The 26,367-nt window shown below is 43.7% G+C and overlaps 1 protein-coding gene across 8 annotated transcripts in view; it reads left to right on the forward strand.

The window, feature by feature from the left end:
* Positions 1 to 26,367, forward strand: part of CCDC150 (coiled-coil domain containing 150) — a 51,762-nt gene that overhangs the window by 488 nt on the left and 24,907 nt on the right. For 6 of the 8 annotated variants that reach the window (XR_012664426.1, XR_012664427.1, XR_012664429.1 and 3 more), the window contains exons 3-14: positions 220 to 440; positions 570 to 748; positions 2,484 to 2,552; positions 5,224 to 5,340; positions 12,074 to 12,203; positions 16,529 to 16,572; positions 20,738 to 20,830; positions 22,160 to 22,267; positions 23,749 to 23,873; positions 24,149 to 24,326; positions 24,850 to 24,918; positions 25,644 to 25,736. Coding sequence is in view for 1 of the 8 variants with exons in the window: in XM_075118037.1 (XP_074974138.1) it covers positions 220 to 440; positions 570 to 748; positions 2,484 to 2,552; positions 5,224 to 5,340; positions 12,074 to 12,203; positions 16,529 to 16,572; positions 20,738 to 20,830; positions 22,160 to 22,267; positions 23,749 to 23,873; positions 24,149 to 24,326; positions 24,850 to 24,918; positions 25,644 to 25,736 (1,426 nt within the window). In the remaining 7 variants the exon portion in view is untranslated. The remainder of the gene's footprint in view (positions 1 to 219; positions 441 to 569; positions 749 to 2,483; positions 2,553 to 5,223; positions 5,341 to 12,073; positions 12,204 to 16,528; positions 16,573 to 20,737; positions 20,831 to 22,159; positions 22,268 to 23,748; positions 23,874 to 24,148; positions 24,327 to 24,849; positions 24,919 to 25,643; positions 25,737 to 26,367) is intronic. The other 2 variants (XR_012664432.1, XR_012664431.1) reach the window with 2 other exon arrangements.

The raw sequence follows: 26,367 nt of genomic DNA on the forward strand, positions 1-26,367 counted from the left end.
CTGGGGAATGCGCCATATTTGTTGGTAGTCCCTTTTTCTCTGCTTGTTCCACGTTTGTTTCCGAGTGAGCTGGTATCTCGGCGTCTCTGGGGAGCAGAAGTTGCTAGCAGAGGCACATGTTTCATGCCGCTGGAAAGTTTCTTGCTATGCCTGATGGCTGCAGCAAGATTACCAAAAAAAAAAAAGATATAAATGGTGCCACATGTTCTCTTCTTTCAGCCTTGATCTCTTCCATTCCAAGCCCTTAGAGACACCTGGGAGCCCCCAGCCTGTTAGCCCGGTTCGGGCCAGGGTAGCCTTTGCAGGTGAAAGTGACATGCTGTGGAAGAACTGTGAATCGCTCGTGAATCGAATGTGCCGGTTGGAGAGTGTTGTGCAGACCTTGAAGCTAAACCTCTTCCGGCTGCAGACTGAAAAGGAGCTGAATCCCAAGCATGCAGGTACAGACAGTAGAAAGCTGGTTTTTGTGTTGGTAGCAGATGTTCTCATTCTCTTTCAGCCCTTCAGATGCAATTTTTTCTGCATTTCTTTATAATGACCATTTTTGATCCTCTCTTGCTGTCTGGCAGCGCATCTGGAACAGCGTATGAATGCAATGCAGGAGGAACACTTGCAGGAACTGAAGGTTGTGCAGCTAGAGGCAATGAAGTTGCGCCAACAGCTAAGTGAGGCAAAAGAGGATGTAGAAAAGGCACAGGAAGAAGTTCAAAGATTAAGTGCTGCTTTGGAAATTGCCACAGCAACTAAGGTACAGGAGCTGGCTGTGAGTGTGCATGGTGGTGTGCTGAGCTAAGTTCCTTCTAAGCTGCGCGGCCACGAAGCTGCTGATTTGAGCCTCGTGCAGGGGCTCAGGGCCATGGCGGGGGGAGATGTCTCTCCCCCAGCACGGACCTGCTGGTGTGGGGAGAGGCTCAGTCACCCTTCCCTGCCAGTCCCAGCATGGACCTGCAGTGGTGCGGAGAGGCACCCAGGGGTGAAAGTAACTTAAAAATCTTACCGGTATGGAAGCCTGGCTCTGGGCCCCCGGAAGGGGTGGGGCCTTGGGTGGAAGGGGTGGGGTGGGGTGGGGATGTGTCAGTCTTCCCCAGCCAGCTCTTCAGCGCTGCCCAGCCTGCACCGCCCGACGGTTCGGCGGCAATTTAAAGGACCCAGGGCTCCAGCTGCTGCGGCGGTAGTAGTGGCGGCTGGGACCCCTGGGCCCTTTTAAATTGTTAAGTGCCGGGGCAGCTGCCCCTTTTGCCTCCCCCCTCTTGGCAGCCCGGGGGGCAAAAGAGGAAGTGATGTTAAAGCACTGCTGCGGTGGCAGCGCTTTAACGTCGGCTGTGTACAGGCCCATCCCAGTGACCACTTCTTACCGGTAAGCTGTACCGGCCCACTTTCACCCCTGGAGGTGCCCTTCTCCTTGGGCCCCAGCATGGACCTGCCCTGGACTTACTGCAGCTGGGGGAGAGAAGCCCCACCCTCAGCCCGGCCGAGCCTTGCCAGAGCTGCTGCAGCCAGGAAGAGGCGCCTCTTCCCCAGCCCCGAGCTGCCGCAGCGAGAGAGAGAGCTGGGGGAGTCCTCTCTCCCACCGCAATCCTGGGGGAGCCTGCACCCCCAGCCAGAGCCCTCACGCCCCCCCACCTCAACCCCTTGCCCCACCCCAACCCCCACCCTTTGCCACGCCCCAGTGTGGCGGGGGCTCAGGCCCCTGAGCCCCCGCCACACTCCAAACCCTCGGCCCCACCCCAACCACATGAATTTTTGTTACATGCATCAATATGAAGATGATGTGTCACACATCACCGCCATATTGGTACAATAACAAAATTCATTCCGCATATGGGTGGGAAAAATTAAAGGGAACACTGGTGCTGAGAGTTGTAGTCCTTGAAGAGTGTCTATACTGATTCCAATACTAAGGCACTGGTCTTTAAAGGCTGCCAACTTTGAAAATGAAACTCTGCTTTGAGGTGCTCGGAGGTTAGGTATGTGTGATTAGAAATGGCATTGTGTGGGTGGTGCTGTTTTTGTTGGAGTAAAAGACAATCTCATCTTTGTGAAGGGGACTCTCTGGATCCAGCAATAAATGATGGTGATAAACTGAGTGTGACTTGGGGGGGGAAAAAAAACAAACAAACCACCCTGTATTTATAACCCCTCAAGAATTGGGGTTCTCCACTTCCAACTCATGGATTGCTAAGCACATCTCCATTTTTCTGTATACTCTTTGGGTCCCACAGCTAGGCCTTTCAGCTGAAGAGGACTGGTCTGGAATCTGTTATCCTATCTTCTTAATTGTCTTAAGTGGTTGCTGAAAAGCAATGCAAGGTGTTTTGTCTCTTTAGAGCACCAGACTAGAACTAGGAATCAAACCCAGGTCTCCGCATGGCATGAAATGTAAAACATGCATGGGTTACTGGCCAGCCTGGTTTTGAAATACTCTTCAAAGTTTTGCTGCAGTTGTGAGGCATAAATTATTATTTATTATTTGTCCTTTTTAGACAGATGTAGCCATTGCAGCAGAGGAGCTGAGAACAACAAAACACATAATGAACCATAGACTTCAGGAGGTAAGCACAAAAGAAGGTTAGAAGGAAGAGTGAGGTGATAAGATTTTTGGGGAAAAGCCTGGATGGTGATCTGGGTATGAATCTATGAAAACCAGGAATGGAATATGCACATCTGAAAGAAGGCTGCTGAGCATGCCTCGATCTACAAACCTAAGACAGAATGTCCTTCATGCAAGATACAAAAATGCGTAGTTGACGTTACTAACAGAGACCTGAGTTCCATGCTGTGGAAGTAGGTTTTACCCTTCGCTGACAATCTTCTGCTTCTTTTGGTCATGAAGAATGACTTTATTGCATCCAGAATGGAACTGGTGACTTAATGTCTGCTACCTAGTGAACAAGTTGTAGCAGATACCTTGTTATGGACTAATTAAAAAAATAGAGTGCAGACATGAGGCATCTTATTGTCCTCATGAAGTAGGGTGTGAGCTTCTGCAAAGCAGCCTAATCCTGTTTGAGAATGTGGGTTATGTCCCTTATGTCATTTAATAACTTCTCAAGCCAAATGAGCAGCAGTTCTGAAAGACTTAAAAGGTGTCCTGATCTTATCTTGGCCAGAAGGATGCTTGATGCAATATGCAGGCCGCAGTGGTGTTAAGCCTTTAGGGAACAGAAAGGATGTGAGGTGGGTAATGGAAGCAGTTGGTGAGATCATGCAAATCACTCCGTTCACGGGGAAAATGGATTTCCTCTCCCCTCCCCCCCAGCCCACCTTGCTCCATAAAATGGGAGGGAAAGAGAAGATGACCCCTCCTAAGTTCAAAAAACCATAAATGCCTCATGGGAGTGCCAAAAAGCTAAGTGCTTTTTCTCACTGTTCTTGAGACCCTAAAGCCGTAGTTGTCAAAACCTCCAACTTCAAATACAATGTGGATACTCTTTGTCAGCATAGGTCACACTGAAAACTTAATCATAAAAGTGAATATCAAAGAAAGTAGTACACTTAAATGTACGTGAACGGCTTCTCTGACTTCTGGTGTGGACCACCTTCCTTCCCATTCACAATCACACAGAACAGCATCAATTGATGATTGAGTCTCTCTGTAGAAACTATAACAATTACTTTCCTGGCATTCCTTTTTTATATATTTTCAGCTTCTTTTAATGTTCCTTAGTAGCTGGAAAGAAGTAAAGTTATCACTGTGTGTGACTGGCCAGATCTCCCCAGACCACTGGTACAGAGATTTTTATCACTCACTTTCATTTTAATTATTAAATAAAATCCTCTGTTTTTAAAAATAGTTGATATTGCAATAGAACTTCCAGTTTGCTGTGCCGGAGAAAGGCGGCAGGTCTTGCAGTAACATTCAGGTTCAGCTTGCCCTGAAGTACACATGGCCCTTGTTATAAGCAATGCATTTAGGTACTTGTGCTGTACTTACTGGAGGATGACAGATCTGAAGCATCATGTGGAGTCTCTTCAGATAATAGTAGTCATTATGCAACTTTAAACATTTCTGTTGGTGTGTATCTGATGCTCTCTTCTTATAGTTCACAGAAGAAGCAGAAGTATCTATTCCCAGATACACTAGCTCACATGATTATCACTCAGTATTTTGGCAGTACTCATGATGGGGATATAGCTAGGCCCCGGTTCTAGGCCCCATTTCAAATTGGTGCTGGTTTCTCTGCAACAAACCAAAAAAAAAGCCTCTTCTTATAGCCTCATTTATTCATATTTGTCCCTGGGAATTCTCTTCTTATTATAGGCCCCTTATTAGTAACTCGATACAAATGTCTTCAGCGAAATCAGGCTTCAAAGTAATCTACATGTTCTGTCAACATCACCTGTCCTAGCTTTTCCTGGGGACACCAGAGATTAGAATCACCTGTTGGATAGGGTCAAGAGCGTACCTTATGTGATTTGCTTTTATAGGAGGTTTTACACTGAATGTGTCTAAATGTTTCTAAAGCTTGTAGTTCCAGATACAGAAAGCTTTAGATTCAGCTTTCTATATCTGGAATTGGGTTTCCGGGGAAAAGAGTAGCTGCTTAGTCCTTATTGAATGGCAGCTATCCCTTTTAGTGATGAACCCAAGAGTCTCGTAGTAACAGAGTATGCTACTCTGCAAGGAATTGAACTTTGGGTCTTGAGTGTGCTGTGAAGACAATATGCCTGATTTCTAGTCTCAATTACAGTGATAGTCAACTGGAATTGCTCTGATGTGAGAACAAAATCAGGCCCACTATGTTTGCTCAGTCCCTGCAGTAGAAGAAGTGTCTCATATCTGCAGTGACTCTTTCCAACACATTCAGAAGCAATGTTGACTCAGTTTAGAGGAAGACAGACACAGTAGGGTCTTGGATGGAGGAATGGTAATGTGGCACAAGAGCAGTGAGATTTGAGGCAGAGAAAATAATTGGGTCTCTGAGCACACTGTAGGGAGTAGAATTGCCACTCTCAGTAAACACAAATTTTGGTCCAGGTGCCAAATCTGTCTGGTTATTAATACATTTTCCATAGTTGAATGGGTTGTTTGGTATTGCTTCCTTGCTTTACCACTTCCATGAAATACTTACTCCATAGTGTTATATCACGTTTAGCAGATCACTGGATATTACTAATAAGGGTTGCTTTGCTGTATTGAACCCCTATCTGCTTCATTAATCTTCAGGTTTTTATGGCTTGGTGCTGTCTCCAGCCAGATACCCAGTGTTTTGTCTCTTATAGCTAAGGGAGCAGCTTTTCCAGGAGGCAAGCCTGCGGGAGTCTTTGGAGGAATCCCAAGCAACCATGCTGCAACGTGTGCAGGATATGGAGATAACAGTGGAGGCAGAACGGGAACAGGTTGGAGAAGCACAGCACCTCTTCCACTTTTCCTTTGTCTTTTTTTTTCTTTTTTTTTCTTTTGCCTCGCAGGAAGAATAATAAGAGGTTGGAGTGTTCTTCCTAGAGAACAGTTAACATACCTTTGTAATCACTTAGCTTCAGTATGCAAGGTGCGGAAAATGGAATCTTGATTAAATTTTAATGAGGTGTTAAAGGTCTAAAAGTTGACAAGCAATTCAATATGAATGCTCTGCAGAGAAACAGACCAGCAACTGTGAGATCCAGCAAAAGTAAAAATAAAGCAAGCAGAAAGTCCTGCAGCAGAGTGAGGGCAATTAAGTTTATTGCACTGAATGTAGCACGTATGATTACCTGCCTTGTGGGTAGATGGCATGTGTGCGCATTCAGTGCAAGCACCTCATGGTCCGAGGACACATTACAGGCTCTTGAGATCAGAATGGCTGAACTGGAGGAGCTAAGGGGGACAGAGATGTACATAGATAAGACTTCCCTGGACACAGTAGAGCAGAAGTGAAGGGAAACATTCCCATAGTTGGGATCCTCCTTCCGGATGATTTCATGGTATACTCTCACAGTGAGCATAACTCTCTGGGGTGGGGATGCCTGTTATTAGGAAGAAACAGGTAATAGTAATGGGGGATGCAATTATTAGAAAATATAGATAGCTGGGTTTGTGATGACTGGAAGAACCGCACAGTGAATTGCCTGCCAAGTGCAAAGGTTACAGACTTCTTGCAATATCTATACAGACTTATGGGCAGTTCTGGGGAGGAGCCGGTGGTCATGGTATATGTAGGTACCACTGACGTAGGGAAAGATAAAAGAGGCCTGGGGGCCAAATTTAGGCTGTTAGGTAAGAGATTAAAATTCAGGACCATCATGGTAGCACTCTCTGAAATGCTTCCAGATAGGCAGAACTGCAGGGTCTCGGATGGTGTTGGGAAGAGGGATTTAGGATTATTAAGAACTGGGGAACCTTTTGGGAATGGAGGAGCCTGTAGTGGAAGGATGGGCTCCACCTAAACCAAAACAAAAAACCAGATTACTGGCATGTAAAATTAAAAAGGTCAAAGTTTTTAAGCTGAGGGTAAGCCAACAGGTGCAGAGATGCACAGAATTCGGACAAACCCATCCGATTTATTAAAGAGGATACTCCATACCTAGTAAAGAGAACAGGATAGAAGTTGATAAAGTAGAGGTAAGGACTGAAGAAAAACAGTCAAACAAAAAAGAGTACTAGTCAATTACACGACTTGCAGGCACTCAATTAAATACAGTAACTCCTCAATTAATGTTGTAGTTATGTTCCTGAACAATGTGACTTTAAGTGAAACAATATTAAGCGAATCCAATTTCCCTATAAGAATGAATGTAAATGTGTTAGGTTCCAGGGAAAATTTTTTTTTTGCCATACAGTACAGTACTATAGTTGGGAGGTGCTCCCGCCTTACCCCACACAGGCACAGCCCACTGGCACTGGAGACAATGAGGCAGGCAAAGAGGCTGAAGGTGCTGTAGGCTAGAAGAAGCACGTTGTGCAGCAGCAACGGCAGCTTCCCCTACTCTGCAAGCACCAGGGGCAGGGGGCTCAACCCTTAGCCCGCCCACTCGACCCCTTCCCCCAAGCCCCCACCCTTAACCCGCCTCTTCTTCCCCCCCCCACCTCCTCCCCCTTTACTCCGCAAGCCGTGTCCTCCCTCCCCTGCTTCCTGTCCATGGCAATCAGCTGGCTTGCGGCGTTCAAGAGGGAGGGGAGAGGAACGAGGACTCGGCCCCCAGGCTCCGCCTCCCTCCCCTGCCTCCTGAATGCCACAAGCCAGCTGATTGCAGTGGGCAGGGGAGGGAAGAGGGAGGCTGCATGTGGTGTCCTTGCTCCTCCTCCTCCCCCCTTCCCCCCCCCCCCGCGGCAATCAGCTGGCTTGTGATGTTCAGGAGGGTGGTTGGAGGAGCGAGGACTCTGAGCACAGCCTCTCCCCTGGCTCCTGCCCACAGCAATCAGATGGTTTATGGCATTCAGGAGTGGGGGGGAGCCTGCGGGCCGAGTCCTCGTTCCTCTCCCCTCCCTCTTGAACGCCGCAAGCCAGCTGATTGCCACGGGCAGGAGGCAAGGGGGGGAAGGCGCTGATCTGTGGGGTCTGCCGGTGGGCGGGAGGTGCTGAGGGGAGGGTGTAGAGGAGCTGATGGAGGGGAGCGGGGGCTGCCGGCTGTGGACAAAGCAGGCACCCAGACGACGTTATAGCAAAGCATTGCACAACTTTAAATGGAGCATGTTCTGTAACTGAGCAGGGATGTAAGATCGAAACAATGTTAAGCGAGAGGATGTTAAGTGGGGAGCTACTGTAGTAACAAATTTTATAAGTGCTTGTATACAAATGCAAAAAGTCTAAATACTAAGATGAGTGAACTTGACTGCCTGGTATTAAATGAGAATATTGATATAATAGGCATCACAGAAACTTGCTGAAATGATGATAATCCATGTGACATAATTATATCAGGGTATAAAATATATAGGAATGATAGAGTAAGTTGCACTGGTGGAAGAGTATCAGAGGGGTAACCGTGTTAGTCAGTCTCCATGCATCTGAAGAAGTGGGTTGTTTACCCACAAAAGCTTATGCCCAAATAAATGTTAGTCTTCAAGTTGCCACCGGGCTCCTCGTTGTACTAGTGGAAGAGTGGCATTATATGTGAAAGAAAGCTTAGAGTCAAATGTAGTAAAAATCTTAAATGAATCAAATAGTGTCATGGTATCTCTATAGATAGAAATTCCATGCTTGAATAATAACCGTAGGAATATACTACTGACCACCTAACCAGGATGGTGACCTTTATTGTGAGACACTCAGGGAGATTAGAAAGGCTACACAAACAGAAAACACAGTAGTAATATAAGGAATTTCAACTATCCCCCTATTGACTGGGAATATATCACCTCAGGATGGGAGGCAGAGAGATAAAATTTCTAGACACTGTTCATGACTGCTTCTTGGAGCAGCTAGTTCTGGACCCACAAGGGGAGAGGCAATTCTTGATTTAATTCTAAGTGGTACACAGGATCTGGTCCAAGAGGTGAATATAGCTGAATCACTCAGTAACAGCAGCCATAATGTAATGAAATTTAATATCCTTGTAAGGAGGAAAATACTAAAGAAACCCAGCACAATAGCGCTGAACTTCAAAAAGGGGAACTACACATAACGAAGAGGTTAGTTAAATGGAAATTAAAAGGAACAGTTGCGAGTGAAATGCCTGCAAGCTGCATGGGAACTTTTAAAAAACACCATAATAGAGGCTCAAAACTATATGTATGCCCCCAACGTGTAAAAATAAAATAAATAAAAAAAATGTAAGAGGACCAATAAAATGCCACCATGGCTAAAAAGCCAAGTAAAAGATGGCTAGAGACAGAAAGACCTCTTTTAAAAATTGGAAGTCTGAGCCTAATAAGGAAAATAGAAAGGAGCAAAACTTAGGCAAGGCAAGTATTGCCAAAAAAAGAATTTGAAGAGCAACAAGCAAAAGGCACAAAAACGAACAGCAAAAAATTGTTTAAGTACATGAGCAGCAGGAAGCCTGTGGCACTACTGGACGATTGAGGAGATGAAGAAAGCACTTCAGAAAGACAAAGCCGTGACAGAGAAGCTAAATGTATCAATCATCATTGCAGAGGGTGTGAGGGAGATTCCTGCACTAGAGCCATTCTCAGGAAATATCCCAGATTGTGGTGTAAATAAAGGAGGTTTTGGAATAAACTGTTTAATTAAACAGTAATAAGTCACCAGACCCAGCTGGTATTCACCCAAGAATTCTGAAAGAACTCAACTATGAAATTTCAGAACTACTAACTGATGCGGAACTTCTCTCGTAAATCAGCTCCTGTGGCAGGTGACTGGCGGATAGCTAATGGGATGCTGACATTTTTAAAAAAGGCTCCAGAGGCGATCCTGGCAATTACAGGTCAGGAAGCCTAATTTCAGTAACGGGCGAAGTGGTTGAAACTATTGTAGAGAGCAGAATTATCAGACACATAGGTGAACACGATTTGGTGGGGAAGATCAACATGGCTTCTGTAAAGGGAAGCCATGCCTCCCCACTCAGAATTTTTGAGGGTGTCAACCAACATGTGAACAAGAGTGATGAAGTGGATATAGTGTACTTGGACTTTCAGAAAGCCTTTGACACGGTCTCTCACCAAAGGCTCTTAAACAAAGTAGGATATCATGGGATAACAGGGAAAGTCCATGAGACTGGTTAAAAGATAGGAAACAAAGGGGGGTGGGGGAATAAATGGTCAGTTTTCACAGTGGGAGAGAGGTAAATAGCAGAGTCCCCCAAGGATTTGTACTGGAACCAGGGCTGTTCACTATACTCCTACGTGATCTGGAAAAAGGGGTAATCAGTGAAATGACAAAGTTTACAGACAATACAAAATGATTCAAGATAATTGAGTCCAAAACAGACTGTGAAGAGTTACAGAGGGATCTCACAAAACTCAGTGACTGGAAAACAGAAGGGCAGATAAAATTCAGTGTTGCTAAATACAAAGTAATGCACACTGGAAAACATAATCCCAACCGTACATACAAAATGATGGGATCTGAATTAGCTTTTACCACTCAAGAAAGATCTTGGCGTCGTTGTGGTTAGCTTTCTGGATACACCTGCTCAATGCGCAACAGCAATCAAAAAAGCAACAGAATGTGAGGAATCATTAGGAAAGGGATATATAAGACAGAAAATATCATAATGCCACTATATAAATGCATGATACACCCACACCTTAAATACAGCATGCAGTTCTGGTCACTCTATCTCAAAAAAAAAGATATTAGAAGTAGAAAAAGTACAGAGACGGGGGGTGGGGAGAGAGAGAAGATGAGGGGTATGGAACACCTTCCATTTGAGAAGAGATTAAAAAGATGGGGACTGTTCAGTTTAGAAAAGAGACAACTAAGGGTGGGATATCTCAGAGGTCTATAAAAGCATAAATGGCATGGGGGGGGAAATTATTTACCCCTTCACAAGGTACAAGAACCGTTGGTCACCCAATGAAATGAATAAGGCAGCAGGATTAAAACAAACTTCTCCACACAATGCACAGTCAACCTATGAAACTCATTGTCAGGGGATGTTATGAAGGCCAAAAGTATAACTGGGTTAAAAAAAAAAGTTCATGGAATATAGGTTCATCAATGGCTATTAGCCACTATGGTCAGGGATGCAACTCCCTGCTCTGGGTGTCCCTAAACCTCTGACTGCCAGAAACTGGGACTGAACAATGGGATGGATTACTTGATAAATTCTCCTGTTCTGTTTGTTCTCTCTGAAGCATCTGGCACTGGTCACCGTTGAAAGACAGGATACTGGGCTAGATGAACCATTGGTCTGACCCTGTATGGCCATTTCTTATGGAAGGCCTCTGTATGTATTGTGGTTTTATTAAGGAATCTACATTGATATTCATGATACACGAGAACATGAAGGAAGTTAATTATGACTGGTTTATCCTAAGATATCAGCTGGCAATTTCTCTAATTTTAGTTGAGGGTTTTGGGTTTTTTTTTTTGTCTTTTCAATATTATCAGTGGTACAAATGTTTTCAGTGTTTTATAAGTAACTAAGCAATATTGAACATTAAAAAGAAATATGCATAGTAGTATCAGCTAGCAAATACCAGCTTTCTGCTAGAAAACAACATTTCTGAAGATATTCCATAGAGTTCTTAAACCTTCTGGAGTAACAATGTTTTCCCCATGAATTCCCACAATAACAAAGGTGGCTTTTGGTTCACAAGTGTATTTGCAATATGAAGCCCTTGTGAAGCACGAGGGAGGTGAATGCAGAGAGAGACTTGGTTATACTTCAGATATCCAAAAAAAAAAAAAACCCCAAGCAACAAAGGCTGCCTAAACATTTCTAAATCCACAGCACTTGCAACAGGACTACAAACAACAAAAAAACAGGTGTGAGATTTATTCATGTTTAAATGAATCAAATGAGCAAACACTGATTCATTTATGTATTTTGTCAATCCTGGGAAAACAGGTTTTGGACTGTCAAGCATCTGCTTAATCTCTGTTCTTTCAAGGTCCCTTCTGCTGTCTCTGGAATTGTTCAGCATACTGCTAGTAGAAATTTCATACTTTCTTCTTTTCCTAGCTTTTGTGAATTATCTTAATATTCTTGTAGACTTCAAGTTGTACAGGAAACTAACAGTGAATGAGCAAAACAAGATTGGATTAAAAGGAGAGAAAACGGTTTAATTTAATTCATCCCATGCTTTCTGACGTTTATATTTATCACAATGTCCTGTTTTGATAAGTAATGCGAGAAGAGACAGAATGGTTCATATGTTCAGACCTTGCTTACTTAACAGTCTGTTTTCAGTGGCAGATCCACAAAGCCTGTCTTTCTGTGATCCTTGTTAATGCAATCGCAGGCCACCCTGCTAATTTGATTTCACTTCTCTTATAATATGTGTTTTTATTACCTCTAGCTCCACCCCTTTGCATAAAGTAAGCAGGCAATCGGGACCCTTTCTACAACCTCTGATACCCCACTAACTGCTCTTTGTGATTCTTCTTTAAAACATTATGCTTGAAACAATCTGATTAGCTTTTTCCTCTCCAATAGGCTAACTTTTTGGATTCCGAAACTTGCTTAGATTCTCATGTTTTTATAAAACTCTATATCCCAGAGAAAATCTGATTGTGTGATATCCCTATAGGTACAGGTGCTGCAGCAGGACTGCCATGGCCTGCGCAAGGATGTCCAGCTTGCCCGAGAGAGGTTACAGAAGGAGGAGGAGAGAACTGTACAGCTGGGGCAGGAATGTACACAGCTGAAAGCTGACCTGGGTATGATAGCAGGTCCTCAGCTAGGATTGAGTATTGCCTTTTTTATTTTCAGTTTTCACCAAACAAGTTAGCAGTGATTGGACCACTAACATAGTGAACATCAGTGTAAATGGGGTAGGATCTGAGGCCAAAACAGAAAAAGAATAAGTTAAGAATTACTTAGACAAGTTAGATATCTTCAAGTTGGTAGGGCCTGATGAAATACATCCCAGAACACTTAAGGAACTGGCTGAAGAGATTGCTGAGCCATTAGCAATTATCTTTGAGCACTCCTGGAGGACGGAAGAGATCTCACAGACCTGGAAAAGGGAAAATATAATATCTATCTATAAAATGGGGGAGAAGGACAACCCAGGGAATTATAGACCAGTCAGTTTAACTTCGGTACCCAAAAAGATGATGGAGGAAATAATCAAACAATTTGTAAGCATCTAAAAGAAAACAGCGTGATAAGTAACAGTCAACATGGATTTGTGAAGAACAAATCATGGCAAATCAACCTAATATCCTCTTTTGACAACAAGCTGGTGGATGTGGGAAAGCAGTAGATGTGATACATCTCAATATTAGTAAGGCTTTTGATATTGACACACTTGACCTTCTCATAAACAAACCAGTGATATATAGCCTAGACAAATCTACTATAAGGTGGGTATATAACTGGTTGCAAAAACAAAACAGAAAGTAGTTGTCAATGGTTCACAATCAAGCTGGAAGGGCATATCGAGTGGGGTTCTGCAGGGATCTCTCCCAGATCCAGTTCTATTCAATATTCTCATAAATTATTTGGATAACGCACAGAGAGTACACTTGTAAAGTTTATGGACCATACCAAGCTGGGAGAGGTTGCAAGCGCCTTGGAGCACAGGATTAGAATTCAAAATGATCTGGACAAACTGGAGAAACGGTCTTAAATAAATAGGGTGAAATTCACTAGGACAAATGCGAAGTACTACATTTAGGAAGGAATAGTCAATTGTACAAACACAAAATGGGAAATGACGGCCTCGGAAGGAGTACTGCAGAAAAGGGATCTGGGTGTTAACTGGATCACAAACTAAATGAGAGTCAACAATATAATACTGTTGCCAAAAAAAAAAAAAAGCGAACATCATTCTGGGATGTATTAAACAGGAATGATTTAAGCAAGACACGAGGAGTAATTCTTCCACTCTACTCAGCACTGATAAGGCCTCAGCTAGCGTGCTGTGTCCAGTTGTGGGCACCACACATTGGAAAAGATGTGGACAATTTGGAGAAAGTCCAGAGGAGAGCAACAAAAATGATTAAGTCTAGAAAATATGACTTATGAGGAAAGATTTAAAAAAAGGAGTTTGTTTAGTCTGGACAAAAATAGACTGAAGGGGGATAATGATAAGTCTTCAAGTATATAAAAGATTGTTACAAACAAGAGGGTGATGCATTGTTCTCCTTAACTACTGAGGACAGGACAAGAAGTACTGGGTTTAACTTGCAGCAAGGGAGATTTAGGTTAGACATTAGGAAAAACTTCCTAACTGTAAAGGTAGTTAAGTGCTAGAATGAATTACCGAGGCAGGTTGTGGAATCTCTGTCATTGGAGGCTTTTAAGAACAGGTTAGACAAACACCTGTCAGGGATGGTCTAGATTATACTTAGTCCTGCCTCAGTGCTGGGGACTGGACTAGATGATCTATTGAGGTTCCTTCCAGTCCTACATTTCTATGCTTCTGATTTGTTAGCCCTGCAACACCTTCCCTACCAGACAGCAGAGGCTTGAGTGACTGAGGTCCATCATTTCAAAGCTGGTAGGGTCCTCCTGATAGGATACAGCTATATTGGCTAATGGGAGGACTGCTGGTTATGAGGTGATGGACTCTTGAAGAGACTTCTCTTGGCTTTTATCTGAAGCTGCTGAACCTTTTCCTAGCTGGAGGAAAGTGGCTGCAGTAATAATAGGGAGAAGGGAATAGAATGATAGCAATTTTCTTAATGGATTTAATCAATGTGAGTCTCTTTCAGAGAAGATTTGAGCTAGTGAGTAATCATAGGACTTCATTCTTGAACTGATATTTGGGTATTATGCTGGTTGCTAATGACTTGATCTTTTGGAGCTATGGGCAGAGGTATAAGTTAGCACAGCATGAAGTTTCCTTACCGCTTTTCCTTTAGATAATTTGGGAGATGCTGTGAGAAGCACTGTGATGCAGGGGAGGGATTTAATGAGGAACACAACAGCCTCGTGGAACAAAGATGTCAGTGCATGAAAATTTAGTTGATCTGATCAGGAATCCCTGCTTCAGTGAAGTAAGTCCGGTGGAATCTCCACCCAATTCCAAACAAAAGTTACACACTTGCAGAATGAAAGGACCATTCCTCCTGGTATCTGCTATTTTTCTTTAAAAATAAAACAAAAAATAAAATCCCTGGCCCCCACCCCCAAAAAATCCTCAATATTGCCTAAGTGTTCTTCCTAGGGTTCCTTCCTTCAAGACCTGTCTGTTCCAGATTCTAGTTCCTTTTGCCAGAGAGCCACTCCCTCTTTCTTTATATTCAGGATGAAATTTAATGACCCATATCTGCTTCATTGAGACAGCAATAATTAACCTGCAGCTTGATTAAGGGTTCCAGCACCCACTAGGAGGATATGAAAACAGGAGAATCTTGCCACCCTGTTATAGTAGGATTGAATGGGTGGGAGAGACCTCTCTTCCTGTACAAACACAGAACAGTTTCCTTTTCCCCAAACAAAAATCCATCTATTACCCAAGTGCCAAATTTAGGCTGAAACTTAGTGAATTTCTAGTATGTACTAAAGGATTAAAACCTGGTACTTGTCACCAGTGTTCCCTTTAAATTTTCCCAACCATGTAAGGAATGAATTTTGTTGTGTGCACCAATATGGAGGTGATGTGTAACACATCACCTCCACATTGGTGCACATAACAAAATTCATGTGGTGGGGTAGAGCCAGAGGGTTCGGAGTGTGGGAGGGGGCTCAGGGCTGGGGTAGAGAGTTGGGGTGGGAGGTTTCTGTCTGGGGGTGTGGGCTCTGGGGTAGGGCCAGGGATGGGGGCTCAGGGATAGGGTGCAGGATGTGTGTGAGGGCTCGGTGGAGCTGGGGCTGAGAGGTTTGGGTGCATTGGTGCTCCCTGGGGCTATGATGGAGAGGACTCCCTGCAACAGCACCTGGGCTGGAGGGGAGAGGTACCTCCACCCCAGCTGTGGCAGATCCAGGCTGGGCTGGGGAGGGGTCAGGGGAGGGGTGCCTGTCCCCCGGCCGCGGCAGGGCTGGGTTGGGGGCAGAGTGCCTGTCCCCCAGCCGTAGCAGGTCCGGGGCCAGGCTGGGTTGGGGCCAGGGGAGGGGTGCCTGTCCTCCCAGCAGGGCCAGGCTGGGCCAGGAGAGGGGTGACATGGTAGGTCCGGGGCTTGGGGAGTGGCATCTCTCCCCAACGGAGCCCAGAGTGCCTGTGCAGTGCTTAATAGGCATCTGTGTGGCCATGCAGCTTTAGAGGGAATTTAGCTTGTCACCTTGTACTTTGATCCCTTTCCCACAGACTGAATTAGGAAGAAATGAAATGGCATTTTTCATTTAACATTTTTTTCTTTAGCTTCTCCAAAGGGAGTTTGCTTACCTCTGGGGGAAAGATTCATGCAGAAAGTAAACGTGAAATTATCCTTCTGATTAAGGCTTTCTTCCTTTGTTATTTGAAATATCTTTTGGCTGACCTTTCCAGATTGTACTTTGGATGTTGTAACCAAGAATCTTTGATTGGCTTCATTTTTATATTCTTTTCATTCATGTATCTCTCATCCTCTTCACCTTTGTCAGTATCTCGTTCAGAAGCAGTGCAGAACTGGAAGAGGCATGTTATACAGATAGTTCATTCAGACCAACACAAGTACATTCTTTTTCTACCCTGCATGTGTTTAAACTAGGGGCCTGAGCTTTTAGACACAAAAACATATATGGTATTGCACATAATTTGTGTGTACAGTTGCCACATCATTCAGGTTATGAGTACAGCTACCCAGGATGCATGTGCAATCCCAGCCATTGCATGGATGAGGGAGAGGTACAATTGTATGCTTTCCTCTTTAAAAAAAAAAAAAAAAGTAGTAGTCTTGCCTGTGATTAACAGGAAGGAAGGATGTGCTCGACAGTGACCCTGCTGAAAGGTTAGATCCATCAGTAAAAGTGTTATCAGACAGCAGCATGTTTATGGAAATCTTTCATATTTGTTCCATATTCAGTTACCTAAGCAAGTCACTTTAATTAAGAAGGTGACATTTTGATTTACAACCATATAGTTTCATGGCTTTATTTTGATTTTGCTCTGCCTTAGATTCCAGAAACTGCATCATTTCCCAGCTCAGTGAAGAAGCAAAAGTAAGTTGTAAACAACTGTTGGAGGGGGAAAGAGTTGATTTTTCTCCTTTTTCTAATGTAAGAAGCAAAATACCACTGTACCTCAGTCCTGACCTGCAGGCCCTCTGTTAATCCTCTCATGCTAACCTAGTGAGGAGGGCTTTAAACTAGGTTCACCGGGGGAAGGAGACCAAAGCCCTGAGGTAAGTGGGAAAGCGGGATACCGGGAGGAAGCACAGGCAGGAATGTCTGTGAGGGGAGGGCTCCTGCCTCATACTGAGAATCAGGGGCGATCAGCAGGTTATCTCAAGTGCTTATATACGAATGCACAAAGCCTTGGAAACAAGCAGGGAGAACTGGAGGTCCTGGTGATGTCAAGGAATTATGACATGATTGGAATAACAGAGACTTGGTGGGATAACTCACATGACTGGAGTACTGTCATGGATGGTTATAAACTGTTCAGGAAGGACAGGCAGGGCAGAAAAGGTGGGGGAGTAGCACTGTATGTAAGGGAGCAGTATGACTGCTCAGAGCTCCGGTACGATACTGCAGAAAAACCTGAGTGTCTCTGGATTAAGTTTAGAAGTGTGAGCAACAGGAGTGATGTAGTGGTGGGAGTCTGCTATAGACCACCGGACCAGGGGGATGAGGTGGATGAGGCTTTCTTCCGGCAGCTCGCGGAAGCTACTAGATCGCATGCCCTGGTTCTCATGGGTGACTTTAATTTTCCTGATATCTGCTGGGAGAGCAGTACAGCGGTTCATAGACAATCCAGGAAGTTTTTGGAAAGCGTAGGGGACAATTTCCTGGTGCAAGTGCTAGAGGAGCCAACTAGGGGGGGAGCTTTTCTTGACCTGCTGCTCACAAACCGGGAAGAATTAGTAGGGGAAGCAAAAGTGGATGGGAATCTGGGAGGCAGTGACCATGAGTTGGTTGAGTTCAGGATCCTGACACAGGGAAGAAAGGTAAACAGCAGGATACGCACCCTGGACTTCAGGAAAGCAGACTTCGACTCCCTCAGGGAACGGATGGGTAGGATCCCCTGGGGGACTAACATGAAGGGGAAAGGAGTCCAGGAGAGCTGGCTGTATTTCAAGGAATCCCTGTTGAGGTTACAGGGACAAACCATCCCGTTGTGTCAAAAGAATAGTAAATATGGCAGGCGACCAGCTTGGCTTAACGGTGAAATCCTAGCGGATCTTAAGCATAAAAAAGAAGCTTACAAGAAGTGGAAGGTTGGACATATGACCAGGGAAGAGTATAAAAATATTGCTCGGGCATGTAGGAATGAAATTAGGAGGGCCAAATCACACCTGGAGCTGCAGCTAGCGAGAGATGTTAAGAGTAACAAAAAGGGTTTCTTCAGGTATGTTGGCAACAAGAAGAAAGCCAAGGAAAGTGTGGGCCCCTTAATGAATGAGGGAGGCAACCTAGTGACAGAGGATGTGGAAAAAGCTAATGTACTCAATGCTTTTTTTGCCTCTGTCTTCACGAACAAGGTCAGCTCCCAGACTGCTGTGCTGGGCATCACAACATGGGGAATAGATGGCCAGCCCTCTGTGGACAAAGAGGTGGTTAGGGACTATTTAGAAAAACTGGACGTGCACAAGTCCATGGGGCCGGATGAGTTGCATCCGAGAGTGCTAAAGGAACTGGCGGCTGTGATTGCAGAGCCATTGGCCATTATCTTTGAAAACTCGTGGCGAACGGGGGAAGTCCCAGATGACTGGAAAAAGGCTAATGTAGTGCCAATCTTTAAAAAAGGGAAGAAGGAGGATCCTGGGAACTACAGGCCAGTCAGCCTCACTTCAGTCCCCGGAAAAATCATGGAGCAGGTCCTCAAAGAATCAATCCTGAAGCACTTACATGAGAGGAAAGTGATCAGGAACAGTCAGCATGGATTCACCAAGGGAAGGTCATGCCTGACTAATCTAATCGCCTTCTATGATGAGATTACTGGTTCTGTGGATGAAGGGAAAGCAGTGGATGTATTTTATCTTGACTTTAGCAAAGCTTTTGACACGGTCTCCCACAGTATTCTTGTCAGCAAGTTAAGGAAGTATGGGCTGGATGAATGCGCCATAAGGTGGGTAGAAAGTTGGCTAGATTGTCGGGCTCAACGGGTAGTGATCAATGGCTCCATGTCTAGTTGGAAGCCGGTGTCAAGTGGAGTGCCCCAGGGGTCAGTCCTGGGGCCGGTTTTGTTCAATATCTTCATAAATGATCTGGAGGATGGTGTGGATTGCACTCTCAGCAAATTTGCGGATGATACTAAACTGGGAGGAGTGGTAGATACGCTGGAGGGCAGGGATAGGATACAGAGGGACCTAGACAAATTGGAGGATTGGGCCAAAAGAAATCTGATGAGGTTCAATAAGGATAAGTGCAGGGTCCTGCACTTAGGACGGAAGAACCCAATGCACAGCTACAGACTAGGGACCGAATGGCTAGGCAGCAGTTCTGCGGAAAAGGACCTAGGGGTGACAGTGGACGAGAAGCTGGATATGAGCCAGCAGTGTGCCCTTGTTGCCAAGAAGGCCAATGGCATTTTGGGATGTATAAGTAGGGGCATAGCGAGCAGATCGAGGGACGTGATCGTCCCCCTCTATTCGACATTGGTGAGGCCTCATCTGGAGTACTGTGTCCAGTTTTGGGCCCCACACTACAAGAAGGATGTGGATAAATTGGAGAGAGTCCAGCGAAGGGCAACACAAATGATTAGGGGTCTGGAACACATGACTTATGAGGAGAGGCTGAGGGAACTGGGATTGTTTAGTCTGCGGAAGAGAAGAATGAGGGGGGATTTGATAGCTGCTTTCAACTACCTGAGAGGTGGTTCCAGAGAGGATGGTTCTAGACTATTCTCAGTGGTGGAAGAGGACAGGACAAGGAGTAATGGTCTCAAGTTGCAGTGGGGGAGGTTCAGGTTGGATATTAGGAAAAACTTTTTCACTAGGAGGGTGGTGAAACACTGGAATGCGTTGCCTAGGGAGGTGGTGGAATCGCCTGATTTAGAAGTTTTTAAGGTCAGGCTTAACAAAGCCCTGGCTGGGATGATTTAATTGGGTATGGGTCCTGCTTTTGAGCAGGACCCATACCTCCTGAGGTATGAGGATGACCTCCTGAGGTCCCTTCCAACCCTGATATTCTATGATTCTATGTACAGGGACTGTTATATGGGTGAGATTGGATAGTGCCTTTTTTATGTGAACAAATGCCACCCAGAGACTCAAGGCTAAATAAAATTAAGGCCACTTTAATTCTGAATAAGAACGTCTACACAGGGGCTTAATGTGGTTCAACTAATCCATTTTAAATTCACACTTTTTAGTTAGTTCAGATAAATTTTTCTCAGTTCCCTGTGTAAGACAAGCCCTTAAAGGCTACTAAACAGTTAGCAAAACAGGGATTAATGTCACAAGTTATGTGCCTAATCTAGGTTTGTCTTTGTTTTTTGGAGGTATTTGCTAAATGGGGAAGGGCTCCTATCAGTGAAGAGTCCAGAGTTGAATGCAAAATTCCAAGTGTGGCTGCAACAGGGTCGTAGAAAGAGGCTATTTATTTTCTAATCCATTATTATTTATTTTGTGTATTGCGGTAGTGTGTAGGAGCCTGAGTGATGTAACAAGACCTCCTTGTACTTGGCACTGTACAAATACAACAAATAGTCACTGCCCCCTGTGAGCTTACAGTCTTTATGCGGTCTGTGTATATGCAGCCCAAAATTGTGCTTGAAAGCAAAAAGGTTTTGGTGAAGTCAAGGCTTGGTATATACAAGCAGTGCTGCAGCAATGGTGATAGATGAGCCGACGTAGGATTTGTGGCAGGAGGAGTGTTTAGGGTCAAGAATGGTGCCAAGATCACTGACAGTAAAGACAAATAGGTGTTTTGAGTTGATATGAGGTTGTGCTTGGCTATCCAAATAAAGAAAATACACATGCAGAAAAGGCTAACTGGAGTCTCATAATCTTGGCTATCATTGGCAAAGGAAGTTTATATTAATGGAGCCCAGGCTGGCATCTGCAGGTGCTCTGGTAGCACTGTCACAGGCTAACCAGCTCTGTTAAACAAAAGGCGAGAGACAAATGTGAAATGCCCTGAAATTCTTGGCTGGATGATGAAATACACTGGGTCTGTTTTAACCTTTTCTCAGGGAGAAATTCTGTTTGATTCTTCCCTTTAGAATGCACAGCTGTCTTTCAGCAAAGAACACGAGGAAAATGTGCAGCTGCGATCTGAAATAACAGCTCTGCGAGAGACAGCAGAAAAAGTACAGGTAATGAAAGTAGCATCTCTTGCTGTACCACGGAGCTAAGATATGGGGGCAGGATCTACAATGACTCATTGAGTTTGATGCTCACATCTTGGTATGCCTCCCTGGTCTGGGGTAAAGCTACACAATGAAAGCTGCACAGTCTGCTTGCTGAGCAGGTGACAGTGAAGAGGCTTCAGATACAAATGTTAAATATGATGACTTAGTTTCTTGATATCGTAATTTGAAATCCCAAAACATTTGCTTTAGTTTATGATCTCTGATTTAGCTACGATTCTAACATAGGCTTCCATTCTTGTGGCTGCTTTTATGGATATACTTAGACTTCTAAGAAGGTGCAATTTCTACATATTGAAAAGGTATATTAGGGCTGTTGGCCCTAATATAACTCATCTCCAACATAAGGGCTGAACATAATTGTGGATTCTCCATTACTTGAAGACTTTAAATCAAGACTGGATAGCTTTCTAAAAGAGATGTGATAGCTCAGTCAGAACTTATTGGCTTGATGCAGGATTTACTGGATGTGTTGTTATGGCCTGTGTTAGGCTGGAGTCAACATGATTATAATGGTCCCTGCTGGCCTTAGAATCTATAAAAGACACTTAATTGCTGCTTTAGTAAAAACAAGATGTGCTGCAAAACGTTTGGAGTTTTTGGCTATCTAATGCTCTCCTCCACTTCCATCCTGTACAACAGTTTTTCTGTTTAGCAGCAGCTCTTCAGTGAAGTGAGTGGATCTTTCCAGTGTTAGAGTTTTGGCATTTCTGCAGCATTGCTGTAGTGTAAATTGTAAAGAGATGTCCCTTACAAAAAAGCGTTCTGTAATGATTTTATCACGGAGCTGAGAATAGTACCTAGATCTCCTATTTCCAGTCCTGTATTTTTGTCACAAGGCCATCTTTCAATTCCTGGAGAAAGGCAAAGGGCAACTTACATCTAGACAGTCCTGCAGTGATTGGTTCTAGACAATTTATTTTTTAAACTATAGAATGGAATCTGGTCCTTTGTTCTTGCCCTGCGCTACTTCAAATATTAAGTGTCATTGAGTGAATCAGGATAGAGCTTCAGTACCATTAGCTTTGCTGATACTGGTTTGTGCGAGTCTTACGGTATTTTTACAGCAGCACACTTTGTGACCCTTCCACTGAAAATTGGTGTTATCTGAACACTTTTCTTAGTGGACCTGGTTATAGCAAAGGTCAGACTGACCTTCAAAACTGCAAGATGATGGGGGTAGAGGAAAGAGAAAAGAAATTGATAGGTTTGTAAGTGTTTTTATTTCTACTACGGAAAGTTTGAAATAAAACGTGTGTGTTTTCCCCTCTGTAGGCCATTAATGACCAGTTGAACCAACAGTGCTCAGAACTGAGTGCTACGCTTCGAAGAGTTTCCATGGAGAATGCTAAACTCATTTCAGATCATCAGGCCATGCTTAAGGTATGCAGTTCACAATTAGGCAAGTAAAATAGCCACTGTGAAGCATCTGTGGCTCAGAGACCAGGAAGACTAGATAAGGGGAAAGCTCAATAAACCAGTAGCTTACATGAATCCAGTAAAATATTTTATGGATTAAGACTCCGAATTCTAGTCAGCTTGACATAGTTGATTTTGAACACTTGGTATCAAACCCCAATAAAATGTAAAACCATGTTATCTTATAATTCTCCGTCCTCCTCCTGCTTAAATGACAGGTAATATCCTTGATAAAATGAAAATTAATGTGAAGGTAGAATCAGTGCACAGTTTGGTACCCAAGAGTGTGTTTAATTGACTAGATCCAATCTTTCACCAGGTCACTTACTCTAATATGTATCACCTTCTGGAATTTATTCTGTCTTCTCTGGAGAAAAGAAGAATATTTCTCTTATACTTTCCTTCCTCCACACAATTCCTGCCTTCTCTTCAGTGCAGAACTAGCCCCTGCTCAATCTGGCATCTTTAACTATTTTTCTGTCAGCCAGTTGGTGTCATCAGAGAATGGCTCAAAGCATTCTTCCTTGGGATAGAGAATTCAAAACTTAGACTGATACCAATCTATCAGTCTGTCTTCTGGGACTTTACTGATTTCTCAAAGATTAAGGACTTCGCTATTTTGGTTTGATGTGTCTAGCAACTATTTATTTAAGAGAGACATTATCAGACTGATGATTTTTTTAATTGACTAAAGAAATTCCAGTTTATGGATGGATACCCTCTAACTCGCAAGTACAGATTTTTAAATTAAAAAAAAATAGAGTGTTTATGCTCTCTTGCATTACTTACAAGGGTATTTTGGGCAGGCCGAAAAACACCACCAAATATTTACATTATTTAATATTTTTATGAATGACCTGGAAGAAAACAGAAAATCATTGCTGATAAAGATTGCTGATGACACACAGAGTGGGGGGAGTGGTAAATAATACAGGCTAAACAGGGCACAAGAAGACAATGTGTTTCCATACAGCCAAATGTAAGGTCTTCTAAAAACAAAATAAAGTCATAGTTACAGGATGGGGGACTCTATCCTGGAAAGCAATGACTCTGAAAGAGATGTGGGGGTCGTGGTGGCTAATAAGCTGAACATCAGCTCCTGGTGTAATGCTATGGCCATGCGCTCATGCAATCCTTGGATGTATAAACAGGGGAATATCAAGCAGGAATAGAGAGTTATGCTACCTCCATATTTGGCACTGGTGCACTTTCTACAGGAATACCGTGTCCAATTCTGGTGTCCACATTTCAAGAAAGATGTTGAAAAACTGGAGTGAGTTGTGTTATAATATCCAGTACTAAGAGAGGATACAGAAATCTCCCAACTGACCAGGAGAGAGAGAACTTTGGTTTAAATAGCAGCTTTGTGCCTTCTCCCAGTCTTCTTTTGCTGTAGCCTTTGTGTAATCTGAATTTTCACACTGACATTTCCTTTCCATCTTTAGGCAGAACAGGAGAGGATGACTCAGAAACTGCTGGAACAAGACTTGCTGCTGGATGCTGCCCGTGCCAACATTATAGGAGAGCTGCAAAGCATGCGGAACGAAAAAGTCCAACTTCAAAAAGAGCTGTGAGTAAGGAATATTCTAAATCTTTATAGTTTGATCTTTTCTCTGTTGTATACTAGCCGTCTTTGGTGTGTCCTGGTCCCTGTATCTCTCCAAGCCTCCTACAGGTTCTACTTATTTTCTGCTGGCTGACACTTAATCAGGACTTTTGAACACAGTAAAACAGGCACCAATAAGCATGTCTAGTATATAATATAAAATCCATTTTCTGTTCATGACATCTAAGATTGTGAGGTATAGAACTCCAACTCAGCTGTTTCCTGTATTACTTACACAGGGAGGCCTTGCACACAGAGCATTCTGGCTGCAGACAAAAAGCATGCCTAGCTGAGCAGATGACAACCACACAGAAGGTGCTCCTGGAGTCTACTATTGCTAGACTACGAGGTGAACTGGAGACAGCACTGAAGGAGAGAGGATCTCTACTGTTGGAAAAGGAGAGTCTTCAGCAAGAAGTACAACAGATATTTTCCTGTCTCTTACTTTTATTTTAAAGGTGTATCATAGTAGAAGACATTTCCATCTGCTTTACTAAAATTCCCATCCTCCCCAGTGTTGGTCCCATGGTGAAGTAGTATAGTCTCATATTCTCTGCAAATGTGGAAAGATGGGTTGGAACATAATAGTTGGCCTCCTCCCATTCTGATTCTTTGGTGTCATTGCAGACAGCATTGGTGCTATGTCTAGTGGATGAACATAAGAGAGTAGATTGCAATGTAACAGTTATGATGTTGCCTTGCCCTGTCAGGGAAGGGAAATGAGGAAAGTGCCCTGCATGTGTAGTAAGGAAGAGAAAGAGGATGGGAGGGATCCACTGTATACAGTTGTTTCTAATTTCAGGGTTGGTCTGTGACCCTTCTGTCTGAGATGAAGTGCTACATCTCTCTGTTGGAAGTATTAATGGATCTCTAGGGTGGATCTAGTAGAGTCCCTTTTTGCTGATTTTAAAAGTGACTTTATTTTAATTCCTTATCGCAGATGAAGAAAGCAGCAAGTGACATAACACAGGAGAGGAACAAATTGGAAGTGGAACTAACTGGGAACAAGGTACTACCAAGTACGCATGACTTCACTCTGACTTCTGATTCTATCCATTCTTTTGGGTTGGTATCCAAAGTACAAACAGTTTTATCTTAACTGAACCTGTGACAGGGAGGTGAGAGTTTTCTCTAGTACTGATGTTAGTGATGGAAGGGAGACCTGAATCTTTGGGCTGGACTCCAAGATTGCATCTGCTTTAGCAAACTTTACAGCCATAATTTACCATTGGTGCAGCCCTTTTGACTATATCAATGATTGTAGCTGTGGTGAGACAGAACTCAGTTGTGTTTACAGCTATATCATCTGTGATTAGACTCAGATCTACACTACAGCTTCCACCATTGCTGGAGGTTGGGGGTCACATGAGACTCTCGCTGTTCCTTAGCAGTTGAATGAATCACCTCAACAGCATTTTCAGCCCCCACTGAATTCTGAGGTCATATGTACTTATTTTCTGTGCAGCTCTCTCAAACCTGCATTTTAAATGTTGGATCTGTAATGTATACTTGAGTGTGTTTGCAGCATAGTTACTGCTGAGCTTATCTGACAGGTTAACTTCTTGGGGAAGGCTGAATCACTAGTGCTGAAGGGAAGGTAAAAGCAAGTAGCTCTGGGTATGAGGACCTGTGAATAATTCACACACTTAGGGTTGAAATTTGGTCCATTGATTTGTATTGTATCCAAGACACTTAAAAGACATGATTGGAATTGGATTTTTTCTTGTTTTGAAGCTAGAAATGGGTGCTATGAGATCCACACTGCAGAATCTGGAGAAGGAGAACAAGAGGCTAATGGATCGCTTGGCAGCACTGGAACACCAGCAGGTAACCTGAGTTTTCAGTCAGCTTTTGTTGGCCTGTGTACGCACGCCTTCAGTTTGTTCTAAAATAGGTAGGTAACCCCAGTGTTCTGACTAGCGAGTGACTGTTCCAGGAGTCAAACTGCAATCTGAACTAGTTATCCTGATCACATGGTATTTCTGTGTCTAGTTTCCAAACTAATGGAATGTGAGAGAGGGGAGACAAAAGAATAAAATAACGGCTACATGTTAATTTTGTTTTCAAGTTTCCATTTGAATTTGTTAAAGGGTGAAAAGTATTCATGCTGTGTGGGGGGGATTTATAAGTAGCTGAAGGGACCACTTATGCTATGGGTTACACTTGGAGTTAGGGGTGTGATTCCAAACTTGTGTTGATGTACTTTTGCTAGCTCTCCTCGAGCTAGAGTGCTAAAAATAGCCATGTAGCCGGGGTAGCATGGGCAGTGACTCCAACTAGTCACCCCGAGTATGTACCCATGGAGTCCTGAAGTACAACTATATCAGGGATTTTCCCATGAGTATTCTGTTCCATTATGTAGTATAGGTGGGACTTTAGCCTATATACACCATAAGATAGACGATAACTGACTTGTATCTGGCTAACACTTCTGTTGGTACTTTGAGATGTCATTTCT

Source organism: Caretta caretta, chromosome 11 (assembly GCF_965140235.1).
Source record: "Caretta caretta isolate rCarCar2 chromosome 11, rCarCar1.hap1, whole genome shotgun sequence".
NCBI lineage: Eukaryota > Metazoa > Chordata > Testudines > Cheloniidae > Caretta > Caretta caretta.